Source organism: Chanodichthys erythropterus, chromosome 10 (genome assembly GCF_024489055.1).
Source record: "Chanodichthys erythropterus isolate Z2021 chromosome 10, ASM2448905v1, whole genome shotgun sequence".
In the NCBI taxonomy this organism is placed as follows: Eukaryota; Metazoa; Chordata; class Actinopteri; order Cypriniformes; family Xenocyprididae; genus Chanodichthys; species Chanodichthys erythropterus.
In genome coordinates, this window is record NC_090230.1 from 33,026,315 (window position 1) to 33,046,402 (window position 20,088).

General features: G+C 35.4%; 1 protein-coding gene across 1 annotated transcript in view; it reads right to left on the reverse strand.

The window, feature by feature from the left end:
* Positions 1-17,439, reverse strand: part of cntnap3 (contactin associated protein family member 3) — a 161,887-nt gene extending 144,448 nt beyond the window's left edge. The window contains exon 1 of the mRNA XM_067397378.1: positions 17,355-17,439. Within this exon, the coding sequence (XP_067253479.1) occupies positions 17,355-17,439 (85 nt within the window). The remainder of the gene's footprint in view (positions 1-17,354) is intronic.
* Positions 17,440-20,088: the final 2,649 nt, after the last annotated feature.

Sequence of the window (20,088 nt, forward strand, 5' to 3'; positions counted from 1 at the left end):
TTTGTGTTCTGAAAATGAACAAAAGCCTTACAGGTTTAGAATGACATGAGGGTGAGTTAAGGAGAGAATTTATTTTTTGGTGAACTAACATTTTAAGGCACACTTTGTTTTTGGCACCATTTATAAAACTATTCTACACAACATGTACACTTTTATTCAGACCACAGTGTACAACAAAGATGTTGACAAAGTGGAAGTCATTGTATTGCTGAGGTTAGAGCAAGACTGCTTAGCTAGGTGGTTCAACAGATTCTGTACTGCATATAGTGATGTATTGTCATTTCATGCAGATGTGATGTATTTTTGTGCATATATGTGTATGTTTCTTGAGCCTGATAACGTTTAAATAAATATTTTAAATGTGATGTCGTTGAACTTGTTTTCTTTTCTGTTTTAAAAACACCAATAGGGTTTTAAAATTTGAGAATTTTTCACTATTACAAATGTAAATAAACTCTACATAAGTGAAATATTAACACTAATCCGAGTTAATTTTCCCCTAGTGTTAAACTCTAGTAACACCAAACAGAGTTAATTTCTCCTAGTGTTAAACTCTAGTAACACTATTCAGTGTTGAGCAGTGTTAAAGTTTTACTCAAAATAGAGTTAATTTAACTCTGAAAATTTAACACTATGACGAGAGTCAATTTATCACCAATTCTGAGTGGGACCAAATACACTCGGGCCGAGTGTTAAATTTGACTCTTATAGAGTTCATTTAACACTGCAAAATTTACTGTGTACCATGATCCTTAAACCAGGTACTGGTAGCTGTGGCACTGTGTGCAGGTGCCAAGTCCTGTTGGAAAATGAAATCTGCATCTCCATAAAGTTGGTCAGCAGCATGAAGCATGAAGTGCTCTAAAACTTCCTGGTATACGGCTGCGTTGACCTTGATCCTCAGAAAACACAGTGGACCAACACCAGCAGATGACATGGCACCCCAAACCATCACTGACTGTGGAAACTTTACACTGGACCTCAAGCAACGTGGATTGTGTGCCTCTCCTCACTTCCTCCAGAATCTGGGACCCTGATTTCCAAAGGAAATGCAAAATTTACTTTCATCAGAGAACATAACTTTGGACCACTCAGCAGCAGTCCAGTCCTTTTTGTCTTTATGGCGGGGAATTTGCATTAATACACCTTCATTCTACATGTCATGTGGTTTATTTTGATAGGTGAATTGTCTTTGTAGTGTTAAGAGAGGGAAAGCTATAAGCATTTTTTTTTTACCTCTGCTGGGTGTGTTCTTAAACAGTAACATTAGACTATAAATCGCAATTTTTCTGCACTTAACAGGCGAATTTTGCCAAGATATTTTCAGAGATGATAGACAAGATGTTATAGAATGATAATTTAATGAAAACCCATTTTTGACAACAAAAAATGACATTCGACCTATATTTTTTTTTTATTTACTGAAAACCTTCCATCACGACATCTGACGGGTTTTCCCAGATCGCATCACATATAGAAACTGACAATATTCGATGGATTAAAAAGTGTGACAACTAGCTCCAGCGTCCCAGTTAGTGGTTAAAACATTCTCGATGTTTGATTATTACAACTTCTTAAGATCAATGTTTTGGTTTCTGGGATGTTTAAAGCACTAGAAAATATATGTTTTTTTTTTTGTTTTTTGTTTTTTCCAAACACCTAGTGAATAAAAAGTTCTTTGTGGAACATCAGAGATTCTCACTGACATCAGGCTGGTTCTAAATAGAACACTTATTTTAAAATGTATCATTTCTAAAATCTGCAGAGCAAGTGGAATATCCCCAAGCCAATTTCCTTCACTTCTACACATTCATGTTTTGGCTCTCCAGGGACGTCTGTTTCATCTCACGCAGTTTTATCTGCTTACTAAGGAGCCACGACTCCTCAAATCAAGCCGTTTGATTCTTGCAGGGGTTTGTAAGATGATGAATGCTCAATTTCTTAATGGACGGACACCCTCAGAGGGTAAATCACATTAAACATAAATTTTCTTGACATGCATGTTGTAATTGCTTGTTTTAACTACTAATGAGCTGCTGCCATGAAAGCCAGTGATATATGGCTCATCTGAGCAGGTGACATCAGCACCGTAGTAAACATGAGTAAGACGCTCCGCAGCAGGATCAGGACATGCGCTGGGGGCGGAACTTGCAACAAAATTCAGCAAATTTTGGTGGCTTTAAGCAAATAAACAAACAACACACAAATGCAAATGGGACCATGGCTGTGTTCGGAATGGAATACTAGCCTACAGATTACTGCAAAATGATTTATATTCTTTATTAAAAGAACTGAAACAGTACGCATAACATTGTTGTCACTACAACAGTGCCAGGCATCATCCTGGAAATAAAAATAAAAATGATAGTTTTTAAGCCAAACTGATGTAAATATAAATAAATATTATTTACTTATACAGGGCTCGACAATAAGGACTGCCCGATGGCCAGTGTGAACGACGCTCGGGACAGTAGACGGAAAGGTCACTTGCCCGATCGGGCCAGTGCTGTAGGGTGTGTGATATATATTGTCTATGATATCGTAATTCTTGATTTAACGATGTGATATTATCGATTATGTCCCTCACTTTTCAAAAAACAAACAAAAAAACACCCATTGAGTGCACGCATACACTATGTGACGTAGTCTAGTAGGTTAGACTAGTGTGCGTGCATATTTAGATGCACGCATTCACTGCGTGATTTAGTCTATTAAAATACATTTAGAATGCCCCAGAATTCAAGATAAGGGGCAACAATGCCCCTGTATACATTTCATATTTATATAATTTAATATAGTTAACCAATATTACACAAAGAGTGCAGTTTTTCTTCAAATATTAGCATGATTACAAATGTGATATTGATTTTATTCAGCGTACAGTTTAATGAACAAGAACTTAAAATCAAGTGACTTACATTTTACACACCAAATCGTCTGTTTCGCTGTATTTTGCCAACGAAAATAGTTCCAAAGTCCACAGAATTGTTTTGTGTCTCTGAGCAACACTTCCTGAATGAATCAGCCATTTGAATGAATCAGTTGAATCTCAATGACTCCCTCATTAACAGTGATTCACTGCCACCTACTGGCGGGTTTAATTTCACATTTAAAGTGTCTTCATTTTTTTTTTATAATTTCAAGTAACAGTATTTAACGTTTTATATTTTCAACATTAAAAACATTTTTATGCATCTGTAACTGCTTTTGACTGATTAACTTTAATAAAGTTTAATCTATAGTTATATTTAGTTATACATTAGATTACAATTTCTGTACCTGAAAATCTAGTTTAAACCTACATGAAAAACTTGAAAAGCACAATTTATTTAATTTATATGTTTGTTCTGTTGTATTTATTTGTGAATAAAAAAATCATTATTATTTGTGAAAAAAAATCGAACCGTTCGGTTCTCCACCCACGGTTCGGCACGCACTTGCACCGGGGTTTATCCCAAATCTGACGACGCATCTATAATATGGTTTGTTGAAAACAATGTGCAAAACAGATAGACGGATTAGGAAAAGGAGCCTATTTTCAAAAAAAGTGGAGTGTTCCTTTAAGGCATTTAAATAGTTTTAATAATTGTACACTAAAAAAAAAAACATTACTGGCGTACATCTTGTGACAAAACAATGACAGTGATGTATTTTAAGAACTGTCAGTACAAGTTGCTTTCAGTTAAAATAACTCAAACAGGCATTTTAGTCAAGGACTAGCTTAAGCCTGGTCTGTGAAATCGGGGGAAGATGTAATTGGATGGATCAGAGTCAAGTCAAGTGGGATTGTGGGATACCGTATTGCACGCAGTGTATGCTTCGCATTTTGGCAAATGTAGTAGGTCATTCGGGTTATCTCTGCATACAGAAAATCTGCGTACTAGGACAGTACACATATTAAACACTGCAGGACTAATACACATAGTATGCTAATATGCAATTCTGAATACAACATTTCCAAAGTGTGTGTTTAACAGAGATAGAGCGAAAGCCACAAAACTCTTGATATCATGGAGTCTTTCAACCACAGACAGATAAACAATTTACAAAGTGCTTATTTGCGGGACGGTTCAGTCTGTGTGTAAATACCAGGCAGGGTCGAGCTGTGTCACTAAAACCTTTCCTGTCCATTACCAACAACTAATCAGCTTTCCCTCACAGGGAAAAGCCACATCCAGATGCCTGACATGAAACTACTCGAGAGCTCCGACACCTCAAGGGTGAGAAATATCTGATTAGTTTCTTTCTTCATGGGTGAAAAGCGTGCACACTTCGCCTTTGACCTAGTTTGCTAGCAGGTCACTCTGCGTTCCTAACCTGCCACAGGGGAAGCACTGAAGAGTGAAATGAAATACGCGTGTAGAATGTGACACAGCTCGGGAAGGAGCCGCTATACTCCTGCAGCATCCCACCGTCTATTCTGTTGAGTTTTATCCGTTCTCCTTCAAGGGCACATCTGTGACAGTCTATTAGTGAGAGGTTGAGGCTGTTGATATAAAACATGGAAAACATTTAAAGGAATAGCTCTGGAAAACTCTGACATCATTTACTCGTTCCCAACCCACATGCTGTTATCTTTTTCTGTAGGACACCACAGGTTTTTAAAAGAAATTTATGCTGCTCTTTTTTAGACGACAATTCATAATGACAATGACTGTCAAGGTCCAAAACACACCATAAAGATTTGTATACTTGCACAAAACTATCTTATGACTTCAGAATAGATGCATACAGTAAATTCAAAATATATATGTGACCCGTGCTGGCAAAATGAGTCAGAATGCAAAGCGAGTGAAAAATGTCAATTTTGGTCAAATTTTTTTCACAGAAATGAGCTCATTAAGCCTTTAGCTATCCCAATGCTCCAAATAGCAATTAAACATGTAAAAGTATCTTTATTTGTATGTTTTCTGAAAGGAGTTGACCATGAAAAATGCTGTTTTCTCTGCTCTTTTCTGGACGACTGGCGCTTCCCTCAGCATAAGTTTGGTAACATTGTAAAGCGCAGCATTCCAACTTTGTGAATATTCATTGCAAATTCTTTATGGCATGAGTCTGAACCAATGAAATGTGATTTTCAAACTCATGCTGATGTAAACAAAACGCTTTCATCGCGCTGACTGACAGATCTGAAGTGTGCGCAAAAAGACTTCTCAGCACGCAATCCCGATAAACACATATACACAGAAATACAGTATTATATATATATATATATATATATATTATATATACAGTAAGCTGTCTTGGTGAGTACTCACACAATCATTATCTGTTATGTCTTAAGTGAACGTTTGGTTAACTGTAAGGGAAAAACATCTGATGATGTGTAACATTATATTAGATCCATTTGGTACAGTAGGTCTTCGTAAAGGGTTAGTTCACCCAAAAATGAAAATAATCTCATTTATTACTCACCCTCATGCCGTTCCAAACCCGTAAGACCTTCGTTAATCTTCAGAACACAAATGAAGATATTTTAGTTGAAATCCGATGACTCCGTGAGGCCTCCATTGGGAGCAATTACACTTCCTCTCTCAAGATCCATTAATGTACTAAAAACATATTTAAATCAGTTCATGTGAGTACAGTGGTGCAATATTAATATTATAAAGCGACGAGAATATTTTTCGAGCGCCAAAAAAAACTAAATAACGACTTATTTAGTGATGGCCGATTTCAAAACACTGCTTCAGGAAGATTCGGAGCATAAATTAATCAGTGTATCGAATCTTCTGTTCGGAGCTCCAAAGTCACGTGATTTCAGCCGTTGGCAGTTTGACGCGCGATCCGAATCATGATTCGATACACTGATTAATTTGTGCTCCGATGCTTCATGAAGCAGTGCTTTGAAATCAGCCATCACTAAATAAGTCGTTATATTTTATATTTTTGGCGCTCCAAAAATATTCTCGTCGCTTTATAATATTAATATATATATATATATATATATATATATATATATATATATATATATATAAAACCACTGTACTCACATGAACTGATTTAAATATGTTTTTAGCACCTTTATGGATCTTGAGAGGAGGTACCCATTGCTCCCTATGGAGGCCTCATGGAGCCATCGGATTTCATCTAAAATATCTTAATTTGTGTTCTGAAGATGAACGAAGGTGTGGAATGGCATGAGGGTGAGTAATTAATGACATAATTTTCATTTTTGGGTGAACTAACCCTTTAATATATAGTCTGTCTGTTTCAATAATGTTAATCAAACAATTGTGGAATCATGGAAAAAAGTTGAATATTTATATTTCCTATAGATATGGGTTTTGACCTGGTTTGTGCCAAATTTGGTGGTGTTACCAGGGATTTTAGGGTCTGGTTGCTGGTGATTTTGTTTGGGAACCTTCAGAAAACTTTTAACTCGATTTTTCTCAAAATATGAAAAATAATAATAAAGTCTCTTCTGCTCACCAAGGCTGCATTTATTTGATCAAAAATACAGTAATATTGTGAAATATTATTACAATTTCAAATAACTTAATTCCTGTGATAAAAGCTGAATTTTCAGCATCATTACTCCAGTCTTCAGTGTCACATGATCCTTCAGAAATCATTGTAATATGCTGATTTGCTGCTCAAGAAACATTTCTGAATGAGAAGCATTTATTTGAGATATAAATCTTTTGTAATATTAATGATGTCTTTATTGTCACTTTTGATCAATTGTATACATACTTGCTGAATAAAACTATATCTTTTTTACCTTTTTTGTTTGCTTGTTATGCAGCTGTAAGAGATTCTTCAAAAAATGTCAATAACACAAGCTTAAGTAAAAATAAGAGAGAGAATTTACATTTTTGAGTGAACTATCTCTAAGTCTTTTGGTTTCGAATCTAACGTACACAGAAAAGAAATGACATTTCCTCCCAAATGTACTCTACAGTGACAGCTAAAGAAATATTTGACCAAGTGCAGTATATTCTGTAGACAAAATATCACTCAGGATGATGAATTCTCTGGGCTGTATCACCTATCAGCCGTGGCAGGTGTGTGAGATGAATGTGCTTTGGTTTAGGTGCTAAAGCCTTGAGAGATTTTCGGCCTTGAGTCTCTGATGGCTGCGGCGTAATTTCCTGCCAATTTTGGGCTTAAATACTGCAGTCCGTATTAATAAATGCAAATGCATGAGAGTCTGCCAAGAGTTCAACGAGAAAAAAACACTGCCACTAGTGTGCAACCTTGACTCCATGATAATCCCATTCACCGTTTGACTTTCTATTCACACATTTTCATAACTGACAGTAAAGAAGACGTATGAGGGTGATTTGTTCTCGGCTTCGCCCCGTGCCGACGTCCAGGCTCTTTGAGACACCACGCTGTCATGAATCATAATGGACAATGTGCTTTGCGGGGAAATACAGAGCATATTCACAGCAAATTGATCTTATGCTGAGGGTTTATGTTTCTTTCCATACAAACAACTAGTAGAATTGATAAACGATAAATCCTGATGGGGCACAGACCTCACTGTGGGAGATAAAAACCATATTTCAGCCAATAGTTACTATTGATGACCAATCAACATAAACTAGAACCTAAGTAGCAAACAAAACAGCTATCAAACCTCAGTTTAACAACATGTTTATCTGTGCCACTACAATAAATGAAAACTGCAAAAATAAAGATTTTTTTCCAAACAGGTTTCCTGAACCCTCCATCTTCATTAGCCAATCCAACAGATAGTCCTGCCCCCAAACTCGTTACATAAAGTACAACAGTCGGGTCCCAGAAGAAAAATAAATTATTAATAATAACTTATAAATCTTTAAAGGCAGACCTACTGTGAGCTATGAAGTTGTTAATCAATGGTATATGCTTTTTGTTGAAGGCATCTGTTCACATTAATTCAGCATACTTCTAAAATATCCATGTTAAACAGCAGAATTTGTGGTGAAAAAACTACATTACCCATTAAGCTATGCAGAAAATTCCACCAATCAGAGAGCTGTAGCGAGCAAAATAGCTCTTTAAGGAACATCCACTCCCATAAAGCACTGCGAACGACAATCGAGCTGGCCTCGCTAACTCACAAAATGCTTAAATATTTGTATATATACAAATTTTCAATAAACTTAAAATTAAATTATATTATAAGGTTTCCATAGATATAATCCACATCTTTAAATGATTAGTTTTGTATCGATTTTATTTTATGTAATTCGCAACGCTTCATGGGTTTGTAGTTCTTTCCCTCACTAAACCCATTAAAGGGTTAGTTCACCTAAAAATGAAAAAAGGTCATCAATTACTCACCCTTATGTTGTTTCAATATATTTATATATATATGTCCCTCTATTGACAGTCTACGCAACTACCAGTAGCTACTGTCACTTTAAAAAGTTAATTAAAAGATCGTAAATCTAATCCACATGAATTGAGTGGTTTTGTCCAAATTTTCTGAGAGAATCGATCGTTTTATATAAAGAACAGATTGAATTTAGGCTTTTATTCACATAGAAATCTTGATTAGCAAACTTAAACCAAAACTCAGCTGTACATGCTTGACATGCGAGAACAAACTCATTGGTCGTGTACGTTGATGACTGTTTATATGTGAATAAAAGCTTAAATTAAATTGGTTGATCGTATAATGTGTATCTTAATTGTATCTTATATAATTGTATCTCTTCAGAAAATTAGATAAACCACTCAATTTGTATGAATTCATTTTACGATCTATTTATGAACTCTTTACGGTTTGGTTCATGACTTATAACGCTTTAATGAAGGCTTTTTAAAAATCCCTATGGGAAAAATGAATGAATAAAATACTTCCAGAACCAATGCTGCTGAAAAAGTGGGCGGGCACTAATGCACTCTATTGGTTGAGACCAGTGCCCAAGGAAGTCGACCGGAAGTTGAAGTCGGCCGCGTGCCGCCATCTTGTAGCAGAACTTCACTTGCGTTAGCATCCTATTGGCTCCCATTCATTTTGGCGTCACTTTGACAGCGAATAACTTTACATCTGAGGCGTTTAAAGACTCCATTTGTCCATTATTTATTTCTAAAGATACAAGACAATGTATAAAGGGCTCCATCATGTTTTATTATGGCCCCGTAGAAACAGTTTTTGTAAAAAAAAAAGGGTAACGATTGCGTCATAACCACTCGACTCTCTGTCGCACAGTAGAGAACAGGAGACAGTACAGACAGGAGGAGAAGCTCGCAGGCAATAGTATGCATTAACTTAATATGGCGTACTGGCGTTACAATTTAAAATACTATACAAAATAATTAATCAGAATACTTACTCCTCACTCACGCAAAAGAACTCCCCGCTCAAGCTCGCCGTCTCTGCAAGATTAATGATGGCAGTTTGCACGCACAGTTACTAGAAGATTTACATCTGTCAGACAGATTGCTGACGTCATCAAGCTTAGTTTGAGTCTGCGCGTCAGAAACGGAAGTGCTAAAAATCGCAAAAAATGGGCTTCACTTGTCTCAATTGAGTTCCAATGGGGTCGCTGTGTCCATTTCTTTTACTGTCTATGGTTGAGACAGAAGTTGACATGCCAGATCAATGTTCTAAAAGGGTCACAATGTTTCACCCTTCAGAATTTTGAACTATTTAACCATTAACTTCAGATGTAACAAAGAGGTTCTTCCCTCGTGCTTCCATTCATCATCATGACCCGCTTCCCAACATCTAGAGAATCTGAAATTCAGCCAAACTCCATCCCACACTTGGCATCTCCTTTCTTCCTGCTCTTTAATTGATTCCGTTGCCCGTTTTTAGCAATAAATGACGACATACTTCACAATTATGACTAAGCATCCACCACATTCTGGTGGCAACTAAGTTTTATCATAAAATGCACCACACCATCAAGCATAAGCAGCCACACAGTCATGATTAAATTGAACACTTCAATGCCTCCAGACCAGCTTTCGGCAATGATAAACGACCTGGAAGCAAAGATAACATAGTAGGGGATGTCAGTCTTTCTGACCTGAGATCAGATAGGAAACCCCTCCTGATATGCTTAGTGCAGACACTGAGTGTTTAGACGTGATTGGCAGGCGGATTTTGAGCCAACAAACCAGCCCTGGATCTCACCAGTGTGACTCGGTGCTGAATATAATTGCTTGGCAGAATGAACAGCTCAGGCCTAATGTGAAAAAACTGCTGCTGCACTACTCTGTTAATTCACTGACCGCACTATTTGTCATCTGTACGAGTAACAGTCACATTTCTGTGCCTATTACTATTACAAATAGGTAAACAAAGCCAGAGTGTCAAAAAAGAAATACTATTACCCCATACAAGAGTTTATACACTGTTAAATAAATGATCTAAACAGGTTTCACGGCCTGATGCAACACAAGAAGTCTTAAGTGAGCTTTTTATTATCTAGTTCTTTAGAAAAACATTTGCTATAAAAGAACCAAGAAACCAGAACATGGATCTGAAGAACCGATAAAACCTCAAGAACATTTTAATCTTCAAAAAACCAAAGAGCATCTCAAGAATCTTAAACAGCCAAAAATAATTACATTGCTTAAATATATTTATATAATAACACTATTTATGCTGAGAACAGAATAAGCACAATAAAAATACAATTTTATAGAAATAAAAAAGCACACTATATTGTGAATCTGGCAATGAATGCAATGTAAAAAAGAATGCATTAAGAACTGTACTGAATTGGAAGACTCAATAAAAAAAATAAGTATTTAAGTAAAAGATTATATAAATAAAATATGTAAAAATCTATATAATAAACAAATAATAGTTTTTTTATTTTTAATAAGTAAATAAATAAATATAATTAATGTAAAAGATAATATAAATAAAAAATCTGAAATATAATAAATAAATAAATATTGTTGATATTATTATTATTATAATTATTATTAAACGTTTCTTTAGGAAAACATCTAGTTCTAGTGCTTTAAGTAGCCTAGAAATCAAAACACTAATCTGAAAAACATTGAATGAAACTGATTTTTATCTCCAAAGAAACAAACAACTAAAGGGCCCCAAACAGCCCACAATGCTTTGCTACAAAGAACCTTCATACTTAAGTGTGTATTTCAGTATGAAACTACACAACCAAGCCCTTGAGTCTATTCTCAAAATCCAGATATAATAATATCCTGCTAAATTTACCTTGGAGGATAAAAGAAGAATGGAAGTGATTTCAGAAATGAAGCTTCTGTTGATGGCTCTTTAGGGCACAAGGACTTAAAAATGACGAGTGAAAGTGGGTCATTGGATGTAAACAGCCCTGTGTGGACTCACACTGCACATGTAAGTTTTGCTCAGTGGTTTATGTTCGGCCCATTTCCTCCAGAGAAACCAGCTGGGTCCAGGGCTGGCTTTGATTGTGCCCTGGTTCTGTGTTCAGACTCAGTCTCATATGGACTTGAGCAGGATATTTCAGGCTTGTGCTTTATAGAGCTAACAGTGGTTTCCATACAGAAAAGATTAAACAAAAAATGACCTTGTACAGTTTAGGTGTGCTGTTACTTGAAGATTCATGTGCTGATCAGCTAATTTTCACCTACTGGATGATAAAAACAAATGGAAAAATCCTACAGACGGACATTGAACGAGGAAGACAATTTCCCGAAGATCAGAAAAGGAGGGAGAACCACAAAAAATGTAACAACACCCTAGCATCACAGTTTCTTCAAAAAAACTTTTCATTAGTCTATATCAAATTATACAGTATCATAAGACACAAAGTATAAATATATAGATAAAAATCCTAAAGTCAAAAAAAATGCAGCTCAATATTCAGTTATCCTCATGTTGTTTGAATTCCAACTGAAAAAATGCTTAACCTGTTAACTGTCACGGGCCCACCGGTGTGCCCACAGCCATTACATATTTAAAACAGTAATATTCTATACTAAACCTAAACTAATCTTGACAAACTATATATCATTTGAAAGCTTAGAATCTCTAGTTTAAATATTTGTGATTTTCAAAATAATTTACAGAGGAGCAGTAATTTATCAATTTGCAACAAGCATATTTTCATACTCATAAGGCATGTTCAGACCTTTATTTTGAAATAGCGATGAACATGAAAAATCATTAAAGATTGGTTGAAACATGTTTGTTTTCATGCCAAAAGATAACATCCATTCAATTTTTTTTAGAAAAAAAGGTCTGAAAATGTTTTTAATAGAAAAAAAATACATTTATGATTGTGGCGGCGATCTATAACCCACATACATGTTATTTTTATGTTTATTAGAGGCTAAATTCATATCAAATTCTGCCAAACTTCCCATACTACTTCTATATAGGATGTCTACTTCATAAATTGTATGAAAATAATGTAAATATATGGTTCAGATCACTCAAACCATATATGGAAATGGAGGCGCCTTTATATGGTCAGTAATGGAGCTTGGTTGTCATCTAGTGAAAAAGTGTGGTACTGCGCCCAAACAAAATCTTACTGAAAGCTCATTTTTTGAGATATCAACCTGAAATTTGGAACACAACTTGTTCAGATTTTTGCCTTTGATTTCCTTGCAGATTTAGAGTAAAACTTGTTTTGTAAAATATATATTTTATATAAAATATAAAATATTATATTTTAACATTTTATATTTTCATAAACAAACTTCTATAACGTTTTTTTCTGTTTCACTTACATAAGTTATTTCACTTTTACAATAATCTGCCAAATTTCATCTTTAAAACAAGATCAGCCTTATGTCTATACTCCAAAGTATTCTTGAATTACAACCATTTAAGTTTGGATAGTGCATTTTCTTGTCTAAAACAAAAAGTGGGGGTGACAGTTAACAGGTATCTACATAACCACATTGTCTACATGCCAATCTTAGAATAATCACATGCAATGACTGGAATGTAAATATGTAATGAGAACAGCATTGTATGGAAGCTTGTTTCAGCCTATGAATAAAAAATAAAAAAGGTAATTGCAACTTTTATCTCACAATTCTGACTTTTTTCTTGCATTTTTTTTTTTTTGTCAGAAATGAGTTATAAAGTCAGAATTGCAAGTTATAAAGTCACAATTGTGAGTTATAAAGTCAGGATTGCAAGTTATAAAGCCACAATTGCAAGACAAAAAGTCAGAATTGCGAGTTATAGGTAAAGGCAAAGCCAACATAAGTGTTTTTGTCCATTAAATTACCTCAGCCTTTTAAAGGACAGTGGATTTAAACAATGTAGGCGGAACGTTTAAATCCACTGTCCTTTAAGCTGCTAAAGGGGACGTTCACATATTGCGTCTTTTGCACAAGCAAATTCGTTATTTCAAATGTGGGCAGCTGCGCGCGGACGGGGTGTGCGGCAACAGCGCATGCGCAAACAGGAAAGAAGAGTCCACTAGGTGGCAATACACACAGTACTAAGCACAATGTGCAGTCGTCGAAGAAAAGTGTGTAAACAGCGATTCAAAAATAAGACATGACTTCATGACTTCTCTATCGTTTTTGATTCCTGTTCTCTTGGTGTATCTTCTGAACTATGTTGCAATGGTGGCTGCACTATTTTTCTTCTCCGATCCTGCATAGCGAATGTCCGGTTTTCTGGTAATAGTATAGTAAAAATTGCACTGCGCATGTCTCGAACTCTGTCATCCGCGCGCATCCTTGGTTTAGTATACTTTGAAAGACGCGCGGACATCCTGTGTCCTGAATATGATTATCAAATTTATACTTTATGGTACATTACTGAATGCCAAAGTTGCAAATTAAATCAAATGTTCTTTTCCAATAAAATGGTTGATTTTTGCTGGAAATTAGTCATTTAGAACAATCGATTATTTGATAAATTAGTCGATAGATTAATCGATATAAAAATAGTCGTTAGTGGCAGCCCTACTCGCAGTTGAGAGTTTATATCTCATAATTACGAGAATAAAAGTCAGGAAAAAAAGACAGAACTTTGAGAAACTTGCAATTGCGAGAAAAAAAGATAGAATTGTGACATAAACACAATTTTTTACAATTTTTACTTTATAACTCGCAACTGAGTTTATAACAATTCTGAGAAAATAAGTCAGACTTCCGAGATATAAACTCACAATTGTGACTTTTTTCTCTAAATTTCTGCGAGTTTATATCTCGCAAGTCTGACTTTTCTTGTAATTCTGAGTTTATGTCTCAATTGTCTCAAAATGTCTTAATAAAAAAAGACAAAATTGCGACATAAACTTGCAATTGCGATAAAAAAAATCAGAATTGTGAGATAAAAAGTCACAAATATCTTTTAAATTGTTTTATTCCATGGCGGAAAAAAGCTTTCATTGCACTGAACTGGAAGACAAGTACAAGATTTTTATGTATATATTTATGCTGATTCTGTGTTCACACTCACAGACACACATTGAACAAGGAAGACACACATTCCAGAAGATCAAAGAAACTTGAAGAGGGGTACCGTGATATTCTCTGAAGTATCTCTGAGTGGAGATATCACTGTACTGTATGCATTATACTGCTACAGCACTTCAACATAAGGTATGTCTGGCCACCAGCATGCTCTCGTTTCTAATGCAGACAGAAGAGGAGAATACAGCATCCATCACTTCAGATATTGTATCCTGGAGTGCTGTGTGCTGTGGAGAGCCAGGGGCTTACAAAGTTCATAACCATCTGTTTCAATTACAACGCATATGCATCTCATTACGAACACCCTCGCACACATACACACCCACAGCCTAATGTCACTGTCTTCTTTTGGAGCGACACACAGTGTGAGCAAACGTTTATGGTGGCGGGCATCACTCTGTATTAGACTGCATCAGTGTAATTCCCCGTGATCCACTCTAGTAAGCCCATTCTGATGTATTCCTCCATTCCAGATTCAACATCCGTGACCAAATACAGCTGAAAGCCTCAAAATAAATGCTAACACCCTGTCTGCACTGGAAGCGCTGAAGTCAGTCACCCCTGTCACTGACCGTCTGATGCAAAACTGAATGCAAATATGCAACCGAACATAACTGGTTGATTTCATGCAAACCATAGGTAAGGCTGCGCGATTAATCGAAATAAAATCGTGATATGGTTTAGAGCTGCGATTTAATTACATAAATGAGAAGTGCTTGTTAACAAAAGAGAAGCTTAAGGTACCAGTTTCATGCAATGAGCAGTTCTGAGAAAGAACTAGTCACTGGATTTGCCAAAAACTGCCAGGTTAACTAGTTATCCACGAGAAGACTGCATATATGCCTTTCCTATGGAAGTTTTCACAGTCTGCTCACTAGGGTTATCAAAAGTACTGTTACTTCGGTACCAAGTCGATACTTAAATTTTAAAAACATAATAGTTCCAGTCTTTCTGCAGTACCAATAGTACCAAGCATCAGGTCAATTCAGTATACGCTGATAGGCATTGCTTTCAATCGCTCCCATCTGTATTTGCGATTTGTGAAGAGCATCAAAGGTTTCTATTTACAATGTGTTTTTGCAGCATTGAGCATTTGTAGTCAATCACACAACAAATTTGTTGAGCGAGTGAAGGTAATGGCCAATCAGAGGTGTTTAAATTAGGCAGAATCTGTTTAATATGCCAGATTTTGTTCAGTGGGAGCTCTGCACGCTCGCAAATCATTTCGTTATAATCATGAAAGTTATGTAAATGAGATATTCACTGTGCAGTATAGGCAGATTTTAAGATTATAATGGGAGTTTTCACTTGAGCTGTGGCTGAACTGAAGTGATATCAGCTTCACTGATTATAAATGCTGCGCTCTTTGATTGCTTTCTGATATAATCCATTCATAATTTGAATAAAAGTGTTATTTTTTCATGCGGCTAAGTAAGTTTGGGAGTGACAACCATGTTAAAATGAGGGACTGAATTTGAAATTGTGATGTTTGACAACAGATGGGAAAAAACAAATCTGATATGTCAAAACTAGATCTGTGCATTAAGTATAAAGTATTGTGCAATAGACCTGCCACTTGTTGTTACCAGTAATGTGTTTCTTTGATTTTCATTTGATTACTGTCATTTAGATTTAGATAGTCTACATGCTAACGTTTTAATGTATTATTTAATTATAATAATTAGCATTAAAATGAACTAATTTCATTTATTTAATATTTAAAATTTTCAAGTTAAATTTTAAAAAATTAAAACAAAATAGTTACAAATGGGAATGCAAAAACTATATGTTGTAGTTTCCATTCACCACTAATAAAGTTCAACCATTTATGACAATTTCCGCTTCAGAGAATGGTCCATTGTGGTTTATATAAATCCACCCCTAAATGATGCTAAAACAAATTGGTTGCTTCACTTGTCAGTCAGAAAGACTCCTGAATAACATCAGATACAAGTGCAATGTGATAAAGCGACACATAATAAAAGCACTTAGCTGGAGGGGGGAAACCCACATAACATAAGTTCTGATGTTTCAATCAGCCGTAAGATCAAGACTAGACTTCAGCAATACAATCCACTAGTAAATGTCTTGATATAGAATAGCATAATAATTTTACACGTTACAACCTTCAACATTTCTAAATATCTACACCTAAGATGGTTTGCAGGTTAAAGAGGATTGGTTAGCAAGTCTCACATCCTGATCACCTAAAAACTACCCAAAACCCCAATCCAACCAGCAAACCAAACCAGACTGACCAGGAAACCATCATAGGCTGTTTAAGATAATCTATTTCCGACAATGCAGTATCTATACAGCGCAACTTACGTCAACTATGCGTTAACAGCTCTGCGCGATCGACTTTTGTGACGTCACGACGAGCATGCGCATTAATAATGAATTAGGCTATTGTTAATAAAGTTTTATAATTATTGCTAATATTTAATAGGCTATTAATGGGTTAATATTAAAAATATTCTGAATAACATAATATTATGACATAATTTGCAATGATTATGAATAAGTTAAGTCATAAATCCACCATCTGACATGAGCGCATAAAACACAATGAATACGGCGCCTCCGATACACGCTCATTTACATACATGACAGAGACTTAAAAAGACAAAACTGCTCATTTTTGAGACTATATGAAATACAATCACACAACAGATATTTCAGATTATATAAACTCGATCAAACTCATTCGATGCGTAAAACACCGTCATAATCTGTTGAATTAATGAATCAATTTCCCTCTCAGACTGGTACATTCTATATAATACATCATCCAAACGATGTAATAAACTATATGAACTAATATAATTAATCAACATCAGATGAATTAGTAGTTTAATATCAGGTTGGCGCAAAGCAAAGTTCCTCCTCAACTTACAGCCGTTATTCCAGTCAGCGCAAACGAGCCTCTCGCGCGCACACAAATCCGACAGAAAAGTCATTTTTAACCTCAGATTACCTGTAAATAATATGAATAATGAGATACTCACCTTTACTAATGGAGCCTGTGATGAAGTAAAAGATCAGATACAGCGGTAAAACCATTCCAATAGTGTGTGAGCCCCGCAGATCCATGATGCGCGACTGATGCTGGAATGAGACTGACTGACTCTCCTCAGCGCGAGTCTCTGTGAGCGAGCGAGCGAGCGCGCGCGATAGAGAGTGTGTGTGCGTGTGTGAGCGCGCACTTTCTCTGCTCTCAGTGGCTCTTTCACGCCATCCTGCTGCCGAAAACATCTGAATACAGTCTGCATGAAACACACACACACGAGCAGACACACACATACAGCGCACCGCTCGCTGTTTGAAGCTGTTGCCCCTTTAAATTAATGTCATCAGGTTATAAGAACAATCAGCAATGCTGTCAAACATCACTTTCTATTCAAAATAATTGCACCATTCAGAACACACAATGACTTTGAAATTCATTGAACATTTCATTCATTATTACAGTTTATTCACTATAGTTTAAAAAAAATGGTAATAAAATATGACAAGATCTCAGTGTTAAACTGTGTCTGTAAAAAATAATCTTAATTATGTCAGATAACACTGAAGCAAAACATGGTCAGGTCAAAGTGTCTGAATAATTTTTGGTCCCAAATTTTTATCGGTTTTACTGGTCGTCCACTGCATGAAGAATATTTGGGTATAATATGTCACAGTTTACTTTATTTTGCTATCCTCACTTACATAAATTAATTATAGTGTCCTGGACCCACTAGTAGCCTAAAAATATATCAAAATATAAAAAATGTACTGTGTATGTTATAGTTTATATTAGAGGTCGCGTTAACCGAAAATTACGTAAGAGGATTAGGGCCAAGCAATAATAAAAAAATAAAACCATCTCGAGATTAAAGTTGTTAAATTTAGAAAAAAAAACTTGTTAAATTTCGTGAAAAATGTTGAGATAAAATGTTGAGAATAAAGTCATTAAACTACGAGAAAAAAGTCGTTAAATTACAAGAACAAATTCGTTAAATTATAAGAAAATTTTCGATAAATTTCGAGAAAAAAGTCGAGATAAAATGTTGAGAATAAAGTCATTAAGTTATGAGAATAAAGTCATTAAATTACGAGAAAAAAGTCATTAAATTATGAGAACAAATTCGTAATTCAACAAGTTTTTTCTCGAAATTTAACAACTTTAATCTCAAGATGGTTTTATTTTTTTATTATTGCTTGGCCCTAATCCTCTTCCGTAGAAAATTATCCGTCATTGATGGAATTTTTTTTATCAATGACGGAAAAATCCGTCACGTCGACACGGGTGATCTATTGTAATAAATTGTAACTGTAATTCCCACCCCTGTCCAGCTGGTGGCGAGTGCGCTACAATGTTGCAGCAGAGCTCTGGATCCAGAACAAAAATTAAACTGGCAAGAATCTTTTGCTATGTGTTTGATAACACACAGGCGAGTGCCACATTAAAGAGCGCCAAAACGGTATTTATTGTATTTAGAGGCTTTGTTAACCACAGACCTTATTTCAGGCGATTTAGCAAACACCCATTCAAAAAAACCATAGACTTGACGGCGTTGGAACTGGAAGTCCTAAAATGCTAACTCGCTTCCGGGTTCTGCCTACAAAAATGCATCATCCCTGAGGCACTCTAAGTAGGCTACTACTGTTAATTCATCAACTGAAAACAGCATATAGCCTACCAAAAGATCGACTGGGATTTACGAATTGATATTGGTCTTATGTGTCTTATGTGATATTGGTCTTAGGAGACATTTTAATTGTTTATTAATAAAGTAATGTTTTCTGAATCAGTGTAGGCTGCAAAGATGAAATTGACATACTGACTCTCATCATCTCCTCATGCACGCGCCTAGAGAGAGAATGCACATTTCATTCAGTTTAGTCTACATAATCAGAGTAGCCTAGCCTATTTCTTTTTGTTTTGAATTATTTCATTTTCGTTAAAGTAGATATTTAAAGCTTTCTATAGATATATTTCTCTGTGAGGCAAGCAGCCGCTGAGTTTCGGTTCATTTAGCCTGTAAGACGCATTCCAGTTCACGCGCCAGTGATCGCGCCGGCGCCTCCATACATGATTATATCTGCTTCTTATTTATTAAATCCAGGCAATTGGTTGATGAAAAATTGATTAAAATTAAGATACATTTTTTACAAAACAAAATTCACTTTAAAGAAAGGCTTTCTACAAAACAAAACTTAATGAAGTGGTCAAAATCATGTCTGTCACACTCCATGTCTCCCGACATGTTACTCATGCTGTTCACTTTTCATAAACAAATAAATGAATTTAAAACATAACATAGAACTATTTAAACATAAATATGAAACTACGTTTTCTTTAATAGCAACACAAAGCCTACAGTACAGCCCAAAAGTTTGGAACCACTAAGATTTTTAATGGTTTTAAAAGAAGTTTCGTCTGCTCACCAAGGCTACATTTATTTAATTAAAAATACAGGAAAAACAGTAATATTGTGAAATATTATTACAATTTAAAATAACTGTTTTCTATTTGAATATATTTCACAAAGTAATTTATTCCTGTGATCAAAGCTGAATTTTCAGCACATTACTCCAGTCTTCAGTGTCACATGATCCTTCAGAAATCATTCTAATATGATGATCTGCTGCTCAAGAAACATTTAATGTGTACAATTGTACAAAATATTTGTGTACAATATTTTTTTTCAGGATTATTTGATGAATAGAAAGTTCAAAAGAACAGTGTTGATCTGA